Source organism: Dipteris shenzhenensis, chromosome 4 (assembly GCF_047967505.1).
Source record: "Dipteris shenzhenensis isolate YYH24624 ecotype China chromosome 4, Dip_SZ_1.0, whole genome shotgun sequence".
Classification (NCBI taxonomy): Eukaryota; Viridiplantae; Streptophyta; class Polypodiopsida; order Gleicheniales; family Dipteridaceae; genus Dipteris; species Dipteris shenzhenensis.
In genome coordinates, this window is record NC_141599.1 from 42752228 (window position 1) to 42776895 (window position 24668).

The following is a 24668-nucleotide window of genomic DNA, read 5'->3' on the forward strand; positions in this document are numbered from 1 at the left end:
GCTCCCTCGCCTCCCTCTCTCACTTTGCCCTCCTCTCTGCCCCTCCTGCGCTGCCCTCCCGCTCTGCCCCTCCGCCCTGCTCCTTCGCCTCCCTCTCCCGCTCTACCCCTCCCACACTGCCCCTCCACCTGCTCCCTCGCCTCCCTCTCTCGCTACGAAACCTGCCAAACATCGTTGGTCTGGGTAGGAGACGAATCGAGCCAAAACCCCATAGCTGTCTCTGAAGAGGCAGTAGAAACGTCCTCGAATCTCATAATAAACAGGACACCTGAAGATGAAGTGCTCCTCTGTCTCAACCTCCTGCATGTCACACAAAGTGCATATGCGCCTCTCCCTAAGTGGTCACTCTGCTCTGCCGCTCTCGATACAAAGTCTATGTGAAGAGACCCGGAACTACCCAAGAGAGATCCTCAGTGAGTGGGGTAAGTAAATCTAAGTGTACCCTGGTGGATCAATGAAACCCTCCGCTGTGATATGTAAGAAGTGATCTTTGTAGAAGCCCACCTTGTCTATCGCACCGTGTACGGTCTCTGTGTCCCTCATTTGGCAATGCTGTGTCGGCTACCTCCGCTGATCCATATATCTCTCATGTCAACTAGCTCCTCCTCCTCCTCTGGGGCCAAGTCAAATGCATAGAAATCTATGACCTGTCTCTGCGCTCAGTCTACCTCGGTACCCCGTGGTGCGGTGGTCCCATCCTCCTCCTCTCTGATATGTCATAGTAGTATCTCCCTGTGTCGTCGCATCTCCATCAGGTAGAGCCCAATGCAGACCTGGTCCTGGAATTGGATCAGTCGTGAGAGTGGGCCAAAGCCGTATCCTGAAAAAGGCAGTGGTAGCGCCCTCGGATCTCATAGTAGACTGGGCAGAGACACAAAAAGTGCTCCTCTGTCTCAACCGTCCCCATCGTGCACAACCTGCAAGTCCACTGCTCTCTGGATATGCATGCATCTCTCCCTGTCTCGATCCTCAGCTGATGGGACGAGACCCGCATCTGTCCGATGGCAATCCTCAGCGTGTGTGAGACTCCTCTGTCCTCGAGATACTGAGGTCTGATGACGAGCCCGTCTTCCGATACTCTCAAAAAGTGGTCATAGTAGAGCTAAGTCTTGGTGGGGAACTCCTCGTCCCCCCCGAAGTGCGAGATGTGTGGAGCTAGAGGAGATCTAACCGTATGATGAGGTTAATCTCATCTCGTGGGATCGACTCGGGCTGTGCATCCATGCTATATTGAAATGGGGTAAGCTGATCCATCTGAATCCCGTGACTGGCGAACCATGCGGTGATGCATGCAAACCATGCTGTTCCTACCCCACTCTCAGATAATCGTATGGAGGACTCTAGTGCCAGTCTAGAAAGTCTCTCACGGGGGAGGTCCCAAACTCTGTGGAGGAAAGTCACTGTCTGAAAGATGGCATCAACCTGGAGAGGGGTCATGGCAAACTCTACCTGTACTATCTGAGAACGAAAGCACTGCCTCTCTAGTCTAGCCAATGAAGCATATTCTCTGCTCAAGTGTGTCTGCCAGGTCTCATAGTGAAGATGGGTCCGAAAAAGACGACCCCAAGATAAGTGTATGATGAAACTACCTCAACACGTGACCCATCAAATGCGAACTGCTCCTGGCGCATGACAGCTCGAGATGTAATAAAGATCATAATCTTGTTTTATCAGGTTGACCTTCAAATCATGAGACTCACAAAAGGACTGTAGTGCATCAAGGTGTCTCTAGAGCCCCTCTGCTGAGGAAGACAAGAGAGCCACGTCATCTGCATAAAGCAATATCCGGATCAACGTGCCTGCAAGAGAGCAACCTACCCCTCCTGGTCTGCATCACTCTCTCAAGCTCGTCAATGTAGAGGCCAAACAAGGTTGGGGGTAATGGACACCCTTGTTTGACCCCAATAGTGCTCATGATCTCATCTGTCCACCCACATCCTACCCGGACTCTACCTGAAACTCTCTCATAAAGTGCCATGACAACCCAAATGATCTCCTGGTCGTAACCCAAATCCTATAGGCGCCGTATGAGCCGCTTGGGATGCTTTTCAGTGGTAGAGACTCTTGGACAAATGATGTTTTCATGATTTGCCTTCCTCGCTTCTATTTTCTTAGTTGAATATGAAATGTCAAAATGCCCATCCAATGCACGGATTGAAAGACTATAAGTTAACAATTGGGTTGATGATTGGGCATCAGATAGATGTGGCACTATTTGCATTGCCCCAGGGGTCTCTACCTCAGATCAATTTCTAGAGGTTTGTTTTGAGCCTCGTATGCATGGGGGTTCAACCGGTATTAACATTCCAGATGCTCTACACAGAGAAGGGCCTTTAAAGATAGTGTTACACATTTGGGTCTCTCATATGCAAGGTGGGGTGCTGTCCTCTTCAGACTTGGCTTGGCAATAGCCATCTATGATAACACTGAATTTTAGCACTCCATTACTAGTAAAAGAGAAATGAGATTTTAAGACAAGAGGCTGCTAAACGTCAACAGTTAGCATCCCTATAGTGGGAAGAGGAGAAGCGGGCTTCAGAGCGCCTTGCTACAGCAAGGGTGACTCAACAAAAGGCACTTTTGGATCACTGAGTTGAGTATGCCTTTCATGCAAGAGAGTCCTTTTGAATTCAGATCAGAGGGACAGTCAATAAACAACTTTTTCAATTGCTTCTTAACTTATTGGCCGTGACGGGGTCTTACAGTTAGATCCTAATGCCATCATGCATATTGCTTCAGATTTTTAGGCGGCAGACAATGACACTTACTCCCACCAACGATGATGCCAGGAAGAGGACTTTTAGGAAGCAGCAAGGACCCCTTTGATTCTTGGAGCTGAGAAAGAAGAAGTCACAAGGGGTGATGACTACGCGCACGCTGAAAATGATGAAAAAAGCCAACTCCACGCCCAAAAAGTGAGGTGAAGAGTTTTTTGTGTTTTAATCATTTGGTATCACAGCTTTGTTTTGACGATAGGGCAGCTTATACCAAGGGTGATGTGTGTCCATTTTCATGAGGAGATGGGTTTTGGAGCGTTGGATTGACACAATCCCTGATCTCTGTTTACCGATCCTTCCCTTGGATTTGAATCTTGAACACATTTTAGGGAATGCAATAAAGCTTCGACAGAGGCTCTGGGTGGCGTTAACTTTTTCGTGTGATGTCCCCTACACCCTAGAAAAATCCCACCCCCACCAAAGCACAAACCACAGTATAGTTCCATACATAAAATCAAGCCAATATGCACACGAATTTACACACTTGGGTTACATCAAAACATCTTACGATGTCTCTACAGACTTGTTCTAAGGATCCTCCAAGATCATGTCACATCCATACTAGAAAGTGACAATATGCTTGCATCCTATTTCGCATGTGCATTCATGAACTTGATGATAAGAGGATTCTCCCTTGTATCATCTGCATACTCCCCAACAATCATTCTCGATAAGGGGTTTCTCTAGCATAAACCTCTCTCTCTCTCTATATTTATTTATTTATTTATTTAGAGAGAGAGAGAGAAGTTTGTGCTAGAGAAACCCCTCATCGAGATTGAAAGCTTTGATCTTCTGCTGCTCTCTTCCTCAAAGTTTTCCTAGATGCCCTTCTATGGCCCGTGTTTCTTCACCACTTGAGACCATGGTTTACCATTGTTGGCACGGGCTTCCACCTTGGCTTCAAAGTTTTCTTTTATCTTTTTTGGATTCTTCCATAACCAGTCCATGGCTGGTTTTGAGCTCCTCTAGGCACTCTTTCAAGGCTGCATTCAGTTCTCAGATTTTCTAAGGCATGAAAGCTCTAGATCCCTGCGAATCCAACTGAAGTGCCTAAATGCATGAGGCTTGGTGTTCGATTACTTTTCTCAAGGCATCATTCTCTTTTTTCCAAGCATCCTACGTCTCATTCTAGGTGTCTAACCTTTCCATACACATCGTAATCCATCTTTGGGCTAAATTCCTAGTAGGGTTTGAAAGGCATGTACATTTGGCAAGATCTTGAAAGCCTCTTACATTGCTTCCCCCAGCACTTGGTGTTATCATTTTGTAGACAAAGAAGATATGTTCTCCCAAATGAAAATAGGGTGGGGTTACAGTAAAGTGTAGCTTGCTCTCACAGAAAAGATCAACGTCAAAACATGACAGGAATCCACAATACCATCAACTTCCGTCATGTCCCCTTCTCTCGGCAGAATTCCGTCAAGTCACATTTCTTGTCTTTTTGGGCTTTGTTTTTGCTGTGGGTTCTGTTGGGGTTGGCTGTGGGAAATTCCTCTCTCTCTCTCTCTCTCTCTCTCTCTCTCTCTCTCTCTCTCTCTATATATATATATATATATATATACACACCTTGGGTTTCACCCTTTCAGCTGTCAAGAAGCCCATTTAGATGCTCATGTAGGAAGTTATGCCATGGGATGCAGATGCCCATGACAAGCATGCATATAATCAACTTCCATCTTTGCAGTCCCAAGCTTCTTGCACTAGACGTGTACATGCAAGCATAGTGTCTGGGCGAGGTGCCATACATGTTGTTAATGCACGCATGCATGTATCATGAATACATGGGCCAATGGACAAGAGCACGGCCTTGCTCTTATGACCCCAAAGTCATAGCATGATCTGGCATTAATGATGGGGTTAGATCCAAGCCGTGTACCCTTTAAAAGGGGTCCTTAGGCTTCTTACACTAGACATGTCCATGCAAGCATAGTCTCTGGGCGAGGTGCCATACATGTTGATGCACGCATGCATGTGTCATGAACACATGGGCCAATGGACAAGAGCACGGCCTTGCTCTTATGACCCCAAGGTCATAGCATGACCTGGCATTAATGATGGGGTTAGATCCAACCCGTGTACCCTTTAAAAGGGGTCAGTTGATACTTTATCACTATCCCTAGTGCCTTTACGCCCTTGGGTAAGTCTATAAATATGACTTAGGGATCATTTGTGGGATCCCTGGAATGGACTCCTTGGGATAACACAACCTAGGGCAGGCCCATGCCATGTTAGAGGCCTAACACCTCGACCCGTGAACTCCCATGATATGGGACAGATGAGGCCATGGGCGCGACTCGGTGCTTCGCTAACCTTATGCTCGTGGTGAGTTTGCCATCTCCCCCAAATCAGACTCACTAATCCTTGGTGGTTTTGCACGTTATGGCTTCAAAGTAGATCTTGGACTACACCCAGGCTTGAGGTCAGCTACCCCGGACCTTGGGTGCCCGTTTCACCTGCAGTGTGATTCGAGTACGAACAAATTCTGCAAAGAGCACAAAAGGGAATCTCTGAGTCTGAGGGTCTTGAAAGAGAAAGGATTCAAAAGAGAAGATATTGAAAAGCTAAAGCAGCAAAAGCAGTGAAATTTGTTACACGATACACACTTTCTTCCCACCATAAGACAGAAAATGCACATGCCATTAGGAGAAAACAGACTGAATGAAAACAAATTGCAGCTTCAAAAGTGAACAACTGGCCTGAGAACAATACCAGAAGATCCTGTCTGCAACTTGAGGCATGATCTAGCAGCTGTTGCACACAATCGTCCACATCAATCATGGCTCTTCCAAAGACATACCATACAGGTAGTTTTGACATCCTATGGAGGCATTCAAAAATTCACATAAGAACCTAAAAGGCAAGCTTCAGAGGCAGACCTTCCCACAATGAAAGATAGACAAATTATTAGATACCCATTGACATGTTAAAGGTAACTGCACCAAAAGATAGCCAAATAATGCACATAACAAGAACAGACTTCAAACACCTTTCATATTAGTTGAGCTCCACCATGAAGCTTTGCAAAAGCACAGACAAACACATGTATAGTCTTTCATGGTGGACATTCTTGAGCAGCTCAGAAACATGCAACTTCCAACATACAAAAGATAAGCACGCATGTAATGACGTAGATTCTTCTCTTTAAATAGCCCATATGTATGTGATGCTCAGTAACTTCAACATATCGTATATGCTTTAGATCATGTGTAAGAAAAGTGTGACAAATTCAGAAAAAGAACCATTTCAGAATCAACCAGCCAAAAATCATGTAAAGGGGCATGTATCATTCACACATCTTCTTCTTTTTTTCACAAAAATAGACTATGAATAAAACTGGTGAAAGCAAGCTCAAGGCGGTAATACATCATGATGTGCATTAAAAAAAAAACTCCTCAAGAAGAGGTACAAAATAGCCAAGGTTGAGGCTGAAAATGGCATCTCAGCCCTATGGAAGACTCAGAGAAGAAGGGGGAGTCCCTCCATTCCCTAAGGAAAGCAGCCCTCCTAGCAGAAGCTGCTCGAGAGGACCCCTGCATGCCCTTCTAGATGGTCATCAGTGTTGTGTAGTGTATGTCCATGTACTGGCCATAGTCTGAGTGGGGTGAACCTCGGATCCATCCAATGCCTATGTGTACATGGCTCTCCATATATGCCACGCTGATATGCTCGCTAGTATCTCCCAAGAAGAGTCCACCGCGGTATGCACATCCCTGAAGGGTGAGGCAAGAACATCGTCCAGAGAACATGGCTCAATCAAGTGTCGTCTGATAGCTATAGCCCATGATGAGTCATGCCTCTCAAAGAAGACCTAAGGTCCCGAAAGGGAAACCCAAGCAACTGAGGCCCAAGTCATGAAGAAGGGGGAATGTGCAAAAGAACTGAAAATCCTAGCAACCCCTTCCATATAACCCCTGCCTCTCTACAATCCCATAAACAATGCTGAATAGTCTACACCCACAGCAGCATAGCAACGGGGACAAGTAGGAACAGCCCCAAACCTAGATCTCCACAGGTTCACTACAATCCCACCATGAATAGAAATCCAGAAAAAGAGAGTGCTTTTCTATTCCTGTGGGATTTCCAAAGTCTCCTTCAAAACCTTTTTTGCAGATTAGCAGAAATATGAAAGACATCCCAATGAAGATCTCTGCAGGGCCTCCAATCTCTACAACTGAGCTGAAATCTCCTAGCATTACGAACCGTATAACAAAAGAAGGGGGGGCTCTTCTCTCAGTGCCCTTTGTCAATTCACTCCCACTCTCCTAGGTCAATGAGAAGAACCCAGTGGTCCACCATGCTCATCCAAAATACTATCGCTCTAGATGAGTGGCTTCCTATCAATCTCTTCACGAGAGGAAGGGGGAACCCTCCAAAGAGTACTCTTGAAGCTGGCCCATGCTTTCAGGATAGCTGCCATGAGAGGGGAGGAAGGAGATCTGAAATGGGCTGAAGTGAAGACCCATCTGGTACTGTCCATCCAGTCTCCTCCCGAAGACAATGTGCATGACTGTATGCTGCAAATAAAAAAGTCCTTCCACGGCTCGTTCCCAAGTATAAGTCCCCTCACAACCATCTTGTAGAGCTGGAAGATGACATTCTGGATGCCACACCACAGACGCTCACTTCTTTTCGGACAGCATTGGATTTATTTTGCGCTGTTGTGGGGTGGCACATACTAATTGGCATAAATCAATTGGCTTTTGGATCAATGATGACGAGGACACTCCAATTTGGGGAAGTGACTTAGGATCCACTTGGATTGAGAGGGGAGTTTCTGTCAGATACTTGGGATGCCAGGTTGGCTTGGGCATCTCTTCGACACAACAATTTGCTCCAATGTTGGAGAGCATAAGGAGAAAGCTCCTTTTTTGGGGCTCTGTCAAGATTGACCTTGCCTCTAGAGTAGCCGTGGTCAACCAGGTCCTTTGGCCACGACATGGTTTGTTTGTCCTTGCTGGTGTCACTCAAGAGATTGCATCACTCAGCCTAAGAGACCCATAAGGAATTTTATATGGAGTGGACAAGATATCATTCACACATCTAACTTGAAACCACATGGAAATTTGTGTGAAGGAAGCAAGGGAAGGGGACCACGGGGTGGGAAGAGAGGGGCGATTAACTTCATAAAATCATGTAGATACATCTGAGATGGGTGAAATAGGCCAAGAGATGTCACATCAGAGATTGAGGGCCTTGTGTCTCTACAGCATGTCTGAGATCTACCACTTTCACCCTTGACTCACCGCCATGGGGTGGATTGATGGAGAGAGAGAAGAAGAAGAAGAAGAAGAATATATTATCGTCCTCTGAAGACCAAAACCGGCCTATGGGACCTGGGCAATACAATATCACAAGTACATGAAAGCTCCTCCCGAAGATGGGAGGGTGGAAAGAGAAACCACCTTCTAGGATTCAGGTGGATTCCTATGCTTGAAGAGCTTATACACAAATGTTCCTAAAGCTGAAGGTGACCCTTTATGCAGCAAATCAGCCAGTTTGTTATGTCCCTCAAGGAGGTGATTGAACTCTTCCCTAATGTGTGCATAGTGAGGGCATATCATTACCATGTGTTCTTTTGTTTCAACCATACCTTGATCACATAGTTGGCATATTCTACTCTCCCTTGGCATCTTTTTCCATCCCCCTGTTTCTATTTGCAGCTGGTGTGATCGGGTGCGAAGTGAGGCTAAAGCCCTCCGTTTATGCACTGCTATAGGTGTACATATGTACTTCTGCGTTGTTGTCTCCCTTCCTGTATAAATTGACCAATATTCGGGGTTGATATATGTGCGATAGTACTCAAATTTATCTTTGTTTTCTGCTGTTTGCCATTTCCTGTGTAGTGCATTCAGCAGGTCATAATGAAAAGCCTCTTCATCAATCTCCTCTGAAGAGTAGTTTAAATACTCTTCTACTTCCCACTTCTTGAACCATTTTTTTAGGTCCTGTGCCCATCCGGATGTCAAAATCTTGCCCTTGTTTGTCTTTTGAAGCTTCTGACTTTCATTCCATGCTCTCTTTGGTAGCCTTTCATTATCCATGCACTTTGAGAGAGAGAGAGAGAGAGAGAGAGAGAGCAACTTACTAAAGTCTTCAGAAAACCAAACAAGTCTAAGAGACGAAGTTCAAATACAATGTTTAGAATGCTCTAAGGGAGATCCTAAATGCTAAGGGAGATCTCAAACACAAAAACAACAAAATACATCCTAGAAATCTAGAGCTGAGGCTGGTGTCAACTGGTACAATGTGAATAAAATTGGTCGTTTTGTATCATCATCAGTTGCATCTCAATACATCTCTTTATTTATAGAGCTACCTGATTAAGCAGAGAGGTGTGACATGTTTGTGTCTCCAAAGAATACCCATGATTTGCCACTCACAACCTTTAGTCATCATGGCCTCCTACCTATGATGAGCTTGCGAGCGTCCACCCAGCTTGTAGATACATTGATGTGGACCGCTCTACTTTAACATGACCTTGTGAAAATCGAGGCAATCTTAGAGACGTATAAGAAAGTTAAGGTGGTACATGCATTACTCCATTTTGACTGCTGAGCCCTAAGATCTGCTCTCATGTCAATGCTCATGCTGTATGCTGTCTTCATCCACATCCTCCCAATAGAAAGAGGTAATGAGCCTCTATGTGGCATCAGTCATGGCATAACTCAATTGGTAATTATCTCCTCATCTAAAGAAGCAAGAAGAGCCCAGCATCTTTGATCTGTATATTCGATAAGTTGGGACAACCCTTTGATCATGTAGTAGGGGGCGATATGCAAATCCAATATGCTTAGGAGAGAGAGAGAGAGAAAGAAAGAAAGAAAAAAAAATTATTAGAGTCTTCGGAAAACCGATGGGTCTATAAGACTGAAAGAAAACCTAATACAAATCACAGTAAGGGTGGAGCTACTGAAACGAGCATCATCACCCGTGCTGAATCCTAAGTCTGATCATACATAATCAAATACATATGGATGTAACAATGAAAAGAAAAGGACTGGAGCAGAGCGAAATCCTCCATATGTCATGTCGCCTTGGCTAGTGCATAGCCGGTGATGGGACGCTGGCGCCCATCAAGGGATGCCGTGCGTCTCGGTCTCCTGGACGAGGCTCAACGCAAGACAGAGCCATCGTGACTCCCGTGGGACATATCTCGGGTGGGTCTAAACAATGACTTCAGAAGAGAGAGAGAGAGAGAGAGAGAGAGAGAGAGAGAGAGAGAGAGAGAGAGAGTTTATTAAAAGTCTTCAAAAGACCAAAGGGTCTATGAGACTAAAAAAGACCTAATATAATGAGCTAAGGGGCGGAGCCTCTAAACAAGCATCAACACCCATGATGATCACAATAGGAAAAACCATTATCATAGTGACACCCATACATAAAGAGAGAGAACTCTCTAAGCTGATGGAGAGGGTCAGGGCCAGCAGCACTGTGATGATCATCTGGGGCTGGTGGAGAAGTCGAGCCGGCGGTGATGTGTGAGGCTGCAGTGGAAGCATAAAACCTCTGATGGGACGCTGACTACTGTCAGTATGTCTGGTCCGCTATCATCTCCTAACAATGACCTTGCAATGAACCAATGCTACTGTCACGCCAATCGGCCGTGACACCAATCGGGTGAGCATGGGAGAGAGGTCCCCTAGTCTAATCTGTGTCTCTGCCCGCTGGCGAGTCTGACATCCCTCCTCCTCTGGTGCGTGGGCCTAAGTGCAAAAAGGGAGAGCCTAAATGTTTTTACCACTCACTAAAGTGGGAAAGCTGAGCACAAGGAACAACAATCTGTTGTGTTGTGTGACAAAGACTAGTTGGTGCTGATGATGGGCCTGTTTTTGAAGCCCGGGAAATCACTGTAAATATTGTGCATGTTGTTTATATAACACGTAGGAGCACTAGTAGGTAGGTGGGATTAGCACTGCTAAGCACAAATTAGGCTAGTGTGGATTAGCTCTAGGCATAGAAGCTAGGAAGTAGTAATGTAAAGTAGCATAAGAGCTTTAGGTTTTGCTTTTGTAAATAATCATGATTTTCCTAATATGATTTTGTAATGAGACCGTGATTACAAGACGTGATGAAGAAAAGCTCACTGTTAGATCTTGGGAAATCGGTAGCAGAGTGCATGTGTAGGAGAGATGTAGATGATGAAGACAGAGGGTGTGGATTACTACAAGACAACTTTTGCAAAACTAGAGGTCTAGAGTTTGCATGGGTGCTTTTCATCTAAAATTAGAAGTGTACGTCGTTTTTTTGCATGTAGAGGCCGCTTTCTGAGGAGTCTTGGAGGGCTGTTTTTGAGCTAGGTTGTGCAAGAGAGCCGTGAGAGCCAAGGCAGCTTATACATGCAGTTTTCAAAGACTAGTGAGGGGTGCAATGACCACATCTGGAGATAAGCAACGAATTTAGATTTGTTATCTTAAAGAAAGTCGTAGAGCAGTTCAAAGGCTACAATTTTGGTTTCTAGAGTGTGTCAATCCAACTTTAGTAGCAAAAGTTATCCCTTCTGTAAGGACTGGCAAGTGCTATTGAGATTTTGTGCCAAGGTTGGGCACGTTACCGGGTATTGTGTTGAGGAGCATCTTGGTGCTCCCAAGAGCTTTCCATTGTTTTCTGCAGGCTGCTAGCTTGCAGGTTGTTGCCGATTCATGCTAGAGGTTTCATGGATTGAAGAACAGGTGTTTGTCAAGTTTGCACAGATTTGTGGAAGCAGGTTAGGTCGCTTGTTGTACCAAGGGCACTTTCAGAGGTTATATGGGCACCTGTTGTCCAATTTTATTGCCAAAGAGCCCTATCTGATCCTATGGGGGTTCTCTACAAGATGTGTGTTTTTCCTGTACCACGCACTACGTGTGATTTGCTGAGAAGATTATCTTCTTGCTTGGATATTCATGGGCTTTGTGACGTGTTAAAGGTGGTTGTGTGCTCTATACCCAAGAAATACATGAAACATGACATGTATATGCAGCTATAAAGCCAGTTTCCTTGTTGCTCTACCCGTCCCATCACATTTTGGTGCCTCTACGGAGGAATGATCTCCAACCAGACCTTCAATTCACAATTTGTGTGACTGCTGCTTGCGACAACCCACAAAGAAGCAAATGTCATGATGCAGGATTTTCCCTTATTTCATGGGACACCCATTGACGATGCTACAAAGTTCATGGAACAGTTGGAAATTACATGCTTAATCAAGAATCGGCAAGATCCCGCATTCGTGCTGCGGATTTTCACTTATTGTTTGCAAGATGAAGCTAGCAAGTGGCTTCGTGCTTTTGAGGCTTCTCAACAAGCCGATGATCCAACTCAACAGGTGACTTTCGAGCAAGCTAGAGCTGCCTTTTTGCAACACTTTATTTTTTCCCAAAAACATTGCTTCATTAAGTATGAATGAAAGCCGCAAGAGCAAGCTCAAATGCGGGAGTACATCATGTCATGCATGAGAAAAAAAAAACAGCTCAAAAGAGCTAACAAAAATCCAAGGTGGAGGTTGAAAATGCCACCTCAACAGAGAAGAATGGAGATCCTCTCCAAACTCTTAAAAAAGTCTCTCTCCTAGTTGTAGCCCCTCTGCAAGATCCCTGCAGAAGAATGGAGATCCTCTCCAAACTCTGAAAAAAGTGTCTCTCCTAGTTGTAGCCCCTCTGCTGGATCCCTGCATGCTCACCCAGATGGCCATTAGTGTGTATATAGTATCAGTCCATATACTGGTCATAGACTGGGAAGGGTGAACTTGTGAACCCTCCATCGCCTCCGTACATCTGGCCCTCCAAACATGCCAAGCTGCAATGCTAGCCAGAATCTCCCAAGACGTGTCTACCGAGGCATAAGCAGTTCTAAAAGTTGTGGCATGAGATTGAGGGCTTTGTGGTGTGTGAAAGGTCATTGTGTGCTCTATACCCAAAAAGTATAAGTTGTGGCATGAGATTGAGGGCTTTGTGGTGTGTGAAAGGTCATTGTGTGCTCTATACCCAAAAAGTATATGAAGTATATACAGCTATAAAGGTAGTTCCTTGTTGCTCTACCCGCCGTCAGTACCCTACAATATGACTTGAGTGGGATGAGGTGTGTCCTCATTAGCTAATGTAACAAGTCAATCAACCTCAAACAAATTGTTGTGCTTTTTAGAATATCACAGGCAGTGGCACATCAAAAAGGTTGCACTGCTTTTTAGAACATCACACATGGAGGCACAACGATTTCCACCGAGTCATTCCTTGCAGCCAAACCTCACGTCAGATAGTCCATTGATTTCTTTTTCCATTCTCAACAACAAGACTCCAAATCCCTAGATAGATCCAAATGCAACATGTCACGTTTATAAGGTGGTGACGGTCTTTTACTCTCACCCCTCAGTTGACCATTGAATCCTATGCTTGGATGCAAACAGTACTAGTGCCTCGGTGGAGATGCCCTCTATTGCACTCCGGGGTTGCTTGGTAAAGGGAGCCTACTCAGTGCTTGGTTGCCACAGCTAGAGGTTCAGAACTGTCACGAGAGTTTGTGCTGCATGGGCAAAATCGTATGAAGACGGGTAGACAAGCACACAACATTGCAAAAACTCAATAAACAGCCGAGATATCAAACCCAATTCTTGTATTATCAAAGAGGCCTTGGGTTGTTACAAACAAACGTAGCTGCAATCGACTCACACAGATTCTCACCTCGGTTTGAGGCACTACACTTGCTATGAGTAGCAATCGGACTCAAACTACAAGACCAATAAGAGGGCGAGTAAAAAGCCCGTTCTACAATAGACTCAAGGCTTAAGTAGCCTAGGACTCTAGATTGTCGGCCTCGCTAAACCGCCTTCTGATCTTAGACCTAGAACCCACAAAACCACTGCCAAGGATTGGCTCCACAACGTGGGGTGTGTTGGCTCTTCCTGGATGCTCGAGGTCGCCCTGCTCAGCTTCTCGGTGGTGGTAGCTTTTGCTTCACCCATTCTTGGTTACTCGGACCTGACTCATGTTGGCTGAGTAACTCGAGGCCAGCATTTCGCCTCGGCGTACCTAAACCGTGTCCTCACGGCTCCAAACTTGCAGAGATAAGTCTTTGTTCAAAACTTGGCAACCAAGCGAGGGGCTTTCGAGGCGACGATCAGACATTGTCTTACGCCTTTTGGGAGTTGGTCGCTAGTGTTGCAGATATAGGGGAGGCCGGTGAAGGGTCGGGGCTATGGAAGGACGAGGAACTTCTGACAAACAGGGAAAGGCCAACCTACCTAGAAAATATGGGCGCCTAGGAGTTAGAGCTGGTGGCCAGGGGTAAAGTGAACTGATGTCAATTGGCTCCCACTTTGGGTGTTGGAGTCAATCTTCTGTCCACCGTTCTGCAACCGGATCGGCCTCAGGTCTACTATACCCAACTCCTTAAACTTGTACCTCTATTTCTTGAACTGGGAGCGAGGCTCCATCCATTTCTCGGTGGGATTCTTGCACACAACTAATATGTGGTGCCACATGTTGGTGGATATAAATCCCATTAATTTCTCGAGCAATTGTAATAGATCTGTGTAATACCACAAGCAATGCATCCATTATGGGCCAAGGTAGTGCTCAGATCTTGTCCATGATTGGTTGGCACTCGGCTCTGAATTGTACTTTGGCGCTAAAAGCTTTCTCTTTTATTGTCTTGTCAAAAATCATGGTAGGCCTTGTCATAAATGGAGAGCTCAACGGTAAATCACCAAAAGGCTCTACCTGGTGGAGAGGCTGATCAATGCGTGGAGGGGACGAACTGGACCCAATGTCTTGGGCCATAGGCAACCTACTATAAGTAATAGAAAAACAAGTTTTACTAAGTATACCACGAGTATCCTGTGCTAGAATGCTTCTTGAGCCAAAGGAAGGGGCTCTGCAAAAAGGGAGTCGCTCCAAAAATGTATTGCAACCTCAATAAGGCACGAAGAGATCGTACATGTCTCAATCCATGCACCTAGGGACAACGAAACATCCGTCTTGAATGGCACAAGACGAGGCATAGGATCCAGCCGTATTAAATCATGGGCCGTTGTTTTCTCATCCGAGTTTGTCTCCGTAGCCTGCTTGTTGGTGGGTGCCTAGCCTGCCTTAGCCGTGGTAGTCTGGGAACCAATAGTTCTTGCTGAAGTGGCCGGTATGCGCACTTTATCATCACCAATGGTTGGGAAGCTAACCCGGGTCCCCCTAGCCCAGAAGCGCCACCTTGCCCAGAATCGCCATCCTTGTCATCATTGGGTCCCTTGAGCTGAGTAAACTTGCTTGGGTGCTCCTCCAAAGCATTCAATCTCTGCAACAAGGCCTGATTTGCTCCATGATAGCCACCTTTTCTCAGAATGTGGCATTCTCTTGGCGCAATTGGCGAGTCGGCAGTGATGATAGTAGGCCAACCAACGTGGTGTGCCTCCGCTAGGTCTTCTAAAGTTAGTGAGTCACTGCTAGATGTTTCTCCTACAGCTTGGTGTGGGCTGCCGTCAGATTGTTGCGCTCTACATTTAGCTTCTTCTACTCTGTATCCATATTCTCGAGCTTGTCGTCATAAAAGGCTTCAACCTTTTTCTCATAAGCCATGCTCTTGCATGTTGTATATGAGAACCTGAGGGGCAACCCACTGCCTGGCTACATGGTGCAAGGTGCGAGCAGCTACCAAAGTTTCATCTCTGAGCTTACGTTAGTTAGCCATTACAACATCCTAGGCCTTAGCAATGTAGCCAGGCACATCATATGAAAAGGAGGTTGATGCCTTCACCAACGGGAACCCTCTGTGGCGGCAATAACAGTGCCGTAACTTGGGGTGGATCAGGGAACCGATAGGGCTCTGAGTCGTGTGGCTGCTCAGACAATGGCCCAGCTTCTTGGGTTATGCGGCTCGGGTAGCTCAGTAACAATCCTTTTACCTTCACATCTGGCACTGCCATCGTTCCCTACAATTATTTTCCGGTCACTGACTTCTCAATGTCCTCGATCATCGCCTTCTTGCCCTTAGGATCAACGGGTGCTATCACAGCCGGCTGCTCCTCGCTAATTTTTTTAGATACTTTGTCACCCTGCTCAGTGACTACCTATGTGTCTGGCTATCCTTGGTCCTTAGGTTGTTCGATGTTCGTCGTGGTCTTTTTTGCATCCTTCCCTTTGGATGTGCCGATGCCCTTGGTAATTGATAGGCTCAAGCTTTGATAGGTTGAGGAGGCACTGCACTACTTTCTTTGGCAGAGGATGAGGCACGGGCTGTTGAGGCTCAGTTGAGACTGAGGGCGAGCAATACCCTCTACACGAGCCAAAGGAGCTGGCTGCTGTGGAGGAGGAGGATGTGGCGTGGACCTCACGAAGATTCGAAAATAAATTTTATTTTGCAGGAGGGCTCGGTTGGCTCTTTGACAGGTGGGACTGACTTGGTCATCTCTTTAGCAGGCGGGCCTAACTTGTTTGGCTCGGGAGCAGGCAAGATTGGCTTGGGTGGCTCGAGAGCGGGCTCAATGGGGTTGAGGATTGGTAGAGAGGTAGCTTAGTCCTCTAAATCCAATGTCGAAGACCCAAGTTTGTCTATCAGAGCAAGGGTCCGAATTGTCCTTCCAAGGCTAGGGTATGTCACTAGTCGTCAGCTTGTGGATCATGCAAAGGTGAGGGCCGAGCTTGCAGGGCGCCTCGCCCTTGCCACTTATCACCTAGAGTTGTTGCTCGAAGTTCTTTTAAAAGTCTACCAAGACTTTGTCTTCGTAGGCCAACAACACCTTAGCAATCTATGCTCGGGGGATGTTGCCGGCACTCTTCTTTAATCCAATGTATTTTGACAAAAATCGAAAGAATAGATGAATCTCAAGATCCAGGGTCTTGCTAATGAGGCAGCCCTGGGACACCGAGTAACTCTTCTCCTCGAAAAAACTGTCACAGTGTGCGTTGCTCGACACTGGTGCGGTCTTTGAAGTATCCAAGGAAATGGGTGGGAGTTGGAATACTTGGCAGAGCAGCTATTTGTCAATTTGGACGTGATGATCTGCAAAGAGTATGTTGTGATAATCTCCGACCAGTATGTTGTTTGTTGGTTTGGACGTGATGATCTCTAACTAGTATGATGTTGTCTGTTGCCGTGTATGACTCCAGAAGGTCTTCGGCGACTGAGGCGTCCCAAACTCCCAACCATGGCAGCTTTGCAAACTGCTCGAGTCCATTTCGATTCATGTACAACTTTGTGGTGTCGTTAATGTCGATTGGATGTGGTGCAAACAGCTTCAGAATCCCCTTGCACTGGTTGATAGATTGTTCTTGAGGCTTGAGGGAGGAAGAAGCCATAGCAACAGTGCACATGAGGGCGATGGAAACAACGGCAAATAAGGGAGATGGGGACGTAACTGGCCAAAAAATACACTGAAAAGTATAAGGCAATACAATTGAAATGCTCTTTTAGCCCCCATGCACCAACAAGTAGTTTTGAAAGATGCGTCGTCGAATTAATTGTTGCATGTGAAACCTCAACTAGAGTGAGTTGCATGTCCACTTGATGATGACGACCAGTTAAGGCCTCCTTAAGAGCTTCTCCTCCACATGGCACTCCATGCATTTCCTGTCTATACACTGTCACCAAGCAATTATATGCTCAATGCGGCTTTACTCAGCTCCTGTTAAAGAGCTCGGGTATGACTTGGCCTTGCAAATCCATGACCTGTACTGTACTCTTGCTAAAGCCTTTGTGAGCTTGGCCCATTCCATCCAAGTTTGAGATTGGTCTTGGAATCACCCTAACTTGGGATTACACAATAAAACGAGTATATCTTTTTTTCAAATTTTTCCTCACAATGTGCCAGTCATGCCAGGATTTCCTCCTCCTTCGGATTACCTGCTTAGATAAATCTATGGCAACAATAATGTACTTGTTCTGGGTTTATTGAGCTACATTCTTGAAAGGCCCGATGTAGTCCAAGCCCCATCTCTGCAATGGTTCACATCGCCAGCTTGGTTGCAATGGCATATGATATGTGGGAGTAAATCTTCCTAGTCTTTGGCAAACATCACATTCAACACACCGACCGTGTATCCTGTAACAGGGTACTCCATCATAAGCCTGCTTGTAGAACTTTTCGAGCTATTAGCTAGCCACTGAAGTGACCTCTCGCAAGCGGAGTATGTGCCTCGGTAAGTACCGTTGCTCATTCATGTGGCAAGACCCAACAGCGCAACACTCCATCAGCACCTTGGTGATAAAGCTCACCACCAATCAGAGTGTATTTACAGGCTTTCAAAGCCAACTACCTGCGATTATCTCAGGGCATTTGCTATAAAAATGTGCCTTGTGACAAGCACTGAAGCATTTCATCATAGTCAGTCTCAAAAAACTAACAAACAATTGAGCATCAGGGAGCTCAGATATCACATATTGGCTTTCATCTCAGGCAGGAAAATGTGACAAACAGTCTGCTCCTGCATGGGACTTACCTGGCTTGTGGATAATCTTGGGATTGAACTCCTATAACAATAGCATCCATCTCACCAAACGTCCCTTGAAAGCTGTTTTGTTGATTAAATATAATAAAGCTTGGTGATCCACATAGAAAATGAATGGGTTGCCAAGCAAATAGGCCTAAATTTCTTGACCTTAATTTATGGGAATTGACCATTCCAAGAGCCTCACACTCAGTAGTGCTGTAAGTGCACTCGGGTAGCGTCATCAGCCCGACTGGCATAAAAGACCAGGTAGTCCAGTATGCCATCTGTCTGTGCCAAAATAATGCCAATCGCATAGCCTAATGCATCCACATCGACATGAAAAATAACATCCAACCTGGGTTGGCAGAGAACCAGTGTCTCAGTTACTCGTTTCTTCAATTCATGAAATGGTGCACACAACTTTTCGGTCCATTGAAACTTGGTATTTTTCTTTGGTGATCTCGTATAAAGGTGCTGCAATCTTGGTAAAATCTTTCACAAACCATCTATAAAAGTTGCAAAGTCCAATGAAGGATCTAAGCTGTGTCAAATTCTTTGGCTCAGTATTTGCTCAATTGCTCAGATCTTACTCGGCTCGGTCTGAATACTCTCCTTGGAAATCACATGGCCAAGTAACACACCAACTTGTACATAGAAACTACACTTGGCTGGGTTCGAGGAGGTCCATGCCTGTCTAAACCTAGCAAAAACTTTTTCAAGACAAGCCAAATGCATGGCTACTGCCAAGTATGCACAGAAATCATCCAAGTAGATAGCAATAAACTCAGTCAAGAATGGCAAGGGAATATGGGTTAGCATGGATTTCAAGAAAGGTATGGAGGGATGTTGAGACTACCTTGAGTTCTAGCTAAGAATCTAGATGTTGATAATGAGAAATAGAACTTAAGGAGAGAGGATGGAGACGGATTCTAGAGGGAAGGAGACCCCCCCCCAACTTAGTGGCAACTATCCATCCTTTAACTCAAAAATAGCAGCTGATGTGACACTGTTCTCAAGATTGCATGGAATTATGACTAGCTCGCTGAACTACGCGACGTCCTCGACGCATCACGAGAACGAACTATGGAGACATCGATTGGACTTGACAAAGGAGCTCAACTCTTCCGTCCATTTTCCTCTCTTACACAACCTAAACGATGACTACAACGGAGGAGAAGGCAATGAGAGAAACGTAGTAGTCGTGCCTACACCAACTCCCCACCAACCTCTGTCGGTGGAGCAGCACAAAAGGGTCCAAGGACCTCTTATGTGGGCGTCGTTCAAGAATTTAAGGGAGGATTGTTTACGCCTCCCTTCACGCATAGTTTTGCTAGCCCTTCCAGTGGTGGTGGAGAACAAAGCAAAAAAGACGGTTTCTCGTTTGGAGGAGGGTTGCTCTCCATTGGCAATCAAAGAACTCCCGCGGAAGGGATAATAAACTCTCCGGAGTCAGATAAGCATATCGCCAACCAGGAGATGGAAGAAGACCAGGAGAGGGAACGTTTTCGACTTCTCCGCACTCCCCAAGGAAGGAAAGTTCTCAAGGCCAGAAAGAAACGGAAGTGCAGCAGACCCATAACGATTCTTCCTCCCCTTCCCGAAGAAGTGACGTCTTAGATGGAATCTCAGCGGAGCGAGAGATACACGTGGTTGCGCCAACGCAGCAGACCCAAGCATCTCAGGGAGTTTCAAATCATCAGCAATCCCACTCTCATCTCGATAACCACTCAATAGATTGATCTAGTCTATCCTCATCCAAAAAAGCAACCACTTTACCTTTAAAATATGTGCTCTCCTCATTCTCAGACTGGAAACTCTCCTGCTCACATGCTCTTTTAGGTTTTCTTACTAGCCCTACGCCTCCAACTGTCTTCCTTGAGAACTATAATTGGATAAGAAAAGGCCTTGTCATGGTGTACGGACCATTAGGCACCAACCCTTATATTTAGCATTCTGGTCTCAAGATTTCAACCCAGATAGACCAAGATCTACTTTCCTACCGTTGTGGGTGGAACTCCCTAATCTCCCCTTTTCTTTGGTCAACCAAGCTCCCAACCTCTGTAGAAGCTTGGGTCAAGTGATAGATGTTGAAAAAGAACAGTTCATCAATCCTAGAGGGCACCCCCAAGTTTGTGTCAAGCTTGATGTGACTAAGGAGCTCCTAGACACTCTGGTGATAGTCAATAGAAATGGGAGCATTTTCATGGAACAACCACTAGTGTACAAGAATTTACCAAATTCTTGTTTCCTCTGTGGTTTGTCCTCTCATGTTGTCAAAAATTGTCCTCTAAAGAGGAGTAAAGCAAAGACTCCCCAGCAACCTCCCAAGACTAAATGGTCTGCCAAAGAAAAGCAAAAGCCTCAAGTACAAGAAGAGTTCAAGGGGAAAAGGGATAGTAATGTCCCTAATAAAACTATAGAAGCACTCAAGAACCTTAAAACTCAGTCTTTGAAAGAAACAATCACCTTTCCCTTGGTTAAACAATGCATGTGATGCCTTGATAGAGCAGGAAACTGAAAAGTGAATTCAAGAGGCTAAGATGGAAGAAGATGAGGTAAAACCTGGGTGTTCTAAGGAGTTTGAGAATGATGTGAATCAGCAGGATGCAAGCATGAGTGACACGGATTTGGATGCCTTGGAGAAAGAACTACCACTTCCTAAACAGAGTGAAAAGGATACAATGGTGCAAGCAAAGCCTCAAGCTATGGTTCAAAATAAAATAAGAATTTCCCAGGTTAAAGGCCAGGGAGCCCCTCCTAAAACCCCTGCCCCAAGGCTAAAAAGGTAAAAAATAAGAATGTTAAGTAGTCCTTTCTCTTTCCTCACCTTGAATGTGTGTGGACTTACTAACCCCTTGAGAAGTCAGGAATTGGCTAAATGGCTGAAGGGAAACTCTCTTTCCCCCACTTTTCTTGCTCTGCAAGAAGTTAAAGTTACAAATGAAGTCTTGGAGAATAGACTCAAAACTATTGATAAGAGAAGGGTGTGGTTTTACTCGTCCCATGAAGTAGGGGAGGGACTGCAATAGGTGTTCTTTCTCATTACAAAGACTAGATCAGCATCCAGAATGCCAAGGTATACTTCAAGGAATGGTGGGCAGGTAAAATAGATAGGCCAACTAAAGAAAATTTTAAACTTATTAGAAAAAAGGACTCAGGAAGAATTCCCCAACCCTCAGAAGGAAGATGGTTCCTATGCAATGTCAGATGAAGAGAACATGGAGATCATATTTGGTCATTTTCAAGGTATGCTTAGTACTATGGGCGCAGTTGATGGACAGGTTGTGGTAGCCAGGAAGAGATGTCAACAAGTTAGGCATACAATAGTGGCAAATCTAGACACGATGCAGTTGGAAAATGACTTTTCCCTTCAAGAGCTCAAGGAGGCAGTTTTCTCCATGGCAAATGGCAAGACCCCAAGAGAGGATGAACTCCTATAGAATTCTATAAAACTTTTTGCGATACTATAGGTCCTTCCTTGCTGGAAGTTTGGCAAGAAAGCTCTAACTTGGGTTTTCTTCCCCTTCGCATGAATTGAGGTGTCACCAAGCTTATCCCTGAGGAAGGTGATAAATTTGTGTTAAAAATTGGAGACCTCTAACTATGCTCAATTGTTCTTATAAAATTTTTGCTAAAGCCCTTGCTCTTAGAATGAAAAACAAGATGGAAAAATGGATTCTCCAAAACAAAAAGGCTTCATAAAGGACAGGCATCTTTTGGAAGCAATCATAAACCTCTAGGAGGGATGTACTCATGCTGAGGAAACTCATCAAGACGTTTGCTTTATTAAAATTGATTTTGACAAGGCATATGACAAGTTAAACTGGGATTTTTTGCTTCACTCCCTTAAGGACCTGGGATTAAGTGAGAAATTCACTTCATTTGTTGCCTTGCTTCTCTCTAATACCTCAGCTAGAATTTGTGTTAATGGGGAGATGAGTCAAACTTTTGCACTAAAGAGATCTTTAAGGCAAGGATGTCCTTTGGCCCCTTTGCTCTTTGCCATTGCAGCAGATGCCTTGGGATGGTTAATAAAGGATCATGTCTCTAAGAACTCAATTAAGGGAGTTGAACTCCCCGCAGGTAATCATCTGTTCAACCAACAGTTTGCAAATGATACCAACTTAACTATCAGGAACTCTAATCATTACATTCAAAATGCCATGGAATGTCTGGATCAATTCTGTTTCGCCTCAAGGTCCAAGATAAACCATGCCACAACAAGGTGTGCCTTACTCTCAGGAAGGATGCAGGGACACTTAGACCAGTTGGGCTGTAAACAAATTCAACATGGGCAAATTTTGTTGGGCATTCCTATGAGCTTTAAAGTAAGTATGAAGGACAGATGGGAATGGTTTTTAAATAACTCCAAAACAAGTTGGATAGATTAAGAAGTTTCCTCTCCTGCTGGTGCCCCTCTAAATCAGCGTTAGAAAAAATTATTAGAATCTGCAGATCTTTCCTTTGGGGGAGGAAGTGACACTAGAAGGAGAATCTCAAAGGTCACATGGTCCTACTGTACCAGGCCGCTAGCTTGCTGCTCAGAAACTTCAAATTTGTCAGACCTTATAGAGTTCCCAAATGGAAGAATTACCCTCTTCTTTATGCTATCGGCAACCATGAGCCTTGTATGGCTAAGGGCAGTCAGTTATGGAAAACACTGTGGAATGCATTTGAACAGATCAAGAGTCAAATAGTTTTCTCTGGCAAAGGATCTTTCATGGCATTAGACTCAATTTAGGTTTCAGTGCTGTTCAAAACAAGCAGTTAAATGATGAGGACCTTTTCAGAGCCTGGCATCTCTTTTAAAAATGTTTACAAACTTGGGATAACATGTGGGATAAAGGGAACTTCAGATGGAAGACATGGTTAGAGATCAGAAGAGAATTCAGATTCAGACTGGCCAATACTGACCAAGAGCTTGTCATGAGCACAATACAGCTCTGGAATGGGGAGCTGTCTTGGAAAGGGGTTCTGACTCTCAACACTAGATGGAAGCTTTCTAACAATGAGAGAAAGTGGAAAACAAGATTTACTTTGATCTGGGAGAAAAAGGTTCCAGAAAAAAATGTCTACACTCATCTGGTTAATCCTTCACAAAGCTGTCTAGACTAACCGTAGGAGTCTGAGTATTGGTAAAGGGGACGGAATGTGCAAAACATGTCCTGGAACAAAAGAACACATTTTCCACCTTTTCATCAGATGCCCTGGAGCTAGGAAAGTCTGGAAGTTTATCCAGATCAAGATAGGAGAACCTGTCAATTGGAAGTCTCTACTTTTGGGAGATGCACTGAAGATTCCTTATGCCTTGTGGATTATTATTGAGCACATGCCATGTGGTTTATATGGATTGCCAGAAATGCTTTTCATTTTAATGATGAATGCCTAGTTGTTGAACAGCTATTCACAAATTGGTATGATAGAAATGCTCATTTGCTTACTAACTAACTCCCCTCTGTTTTGGACCAGGCTAAGTTCCATCTGGACCAAAAAAAGATATACATATGATCAGCTTGCTCAGTTATAGGTGGAGGTTGAGGAACATCTCAGAGCTTTTGCCGGCTGCACCAACTCCCCTCAGGATTGGCAGACCTTGCTTATTCCTTCTCTCTTTCCTATTTGGTTGAACTTGAGAAGTATCTCTGAGCCTTTACCAGATTCACCAGTTTCCAGCAGGATTTGCAAAACTTCTCTTTTCCTGCTCTCTCTCCTATTAAAGAAGAACCAGTGGACTGGAGTGATTTGGTTTTTCCCTTTTCAGTGGGATTTCATGTTTCTTGACAGCCATCCCTTTCTTGAGGAGAAGTTTTGGTATCACAGGAAAGCTATTGTACAGATCTTATGATTATAATATAAACAACCCTTTTTTTGCTCAAAAATAAACTCAGTCAAATAGTCTCGGAAACATTCAACCATGAACCTCTGAAAAGTGAAGGTGCATTGCGCAGACCAAATGGCATGACTTTAAATGCATAGGCACCCCATTTTGTAATAAATGCAATTTTCTACTAATCCTCATGTGCTATAGAAATCTGATTATATCCACTATAGCCATCCATCAACGGGTACATCTCGTGGCCTGTAACCTAATCAATAATTCCATCTGTAAAAGGAATCGAAAAAGGATTCAGCACTGTCTGAGCATTAAGCTTCCTATAATCGACACAAACTCGGAGCTTGCCATTTTCTTGGGCAGGCACCACCACGATTGGAAATAGCCAATAGCTCCAATGGATTTAGTAGATAAATCCCGCTTGGATGAGCTGTTCAAGCTCGGCTTTTACTTGCTTGACATAGTTTGGGTTCGTCATGTACCTTTGTTGGCAAATCGGCTTGCCATGGAGACTCCCCGCAAGTCAGTGTAGCTCCATGCAAACACATCTCTATACTGCAGAAAAATATGCTTGACTGCATGGAATTGATCATCCAACAAATGGGCACTTACCACAACTCTGTGTCTCCTCTGTCCTACCCAAGTTAAGTTCCTGAGTTGGTTTGG

At 44.9% G+C, this 24668-nt stretch overlaps 1 protein-coding gene across 6 annotated transcripts in view; it reads right to left on the minus strand.

The window, feature by feature from the left end:
• Positions 1 to 24668, minus strand: part of LOC147902895 (diphthamide synthesis DPH2 family protein) — a 120331-nt gene that overhangs the window by 67063 nt on the left and 28600 nt on the right. For all 6 annotated transcript variants that reach the window (XM_087373262.1, XM_087373266.1, XM_087373261.1 and 3 more), the window contains one exon: positions 5487 to 5595. In XM_087373262.1, the coding sequence (XP_087229388.1) occupies positions 5487 to 5595 (109 nt within the window). The remainder of the gene's footprint in view (positions 1 to 5486; positions 5596 to 24668) is intronic.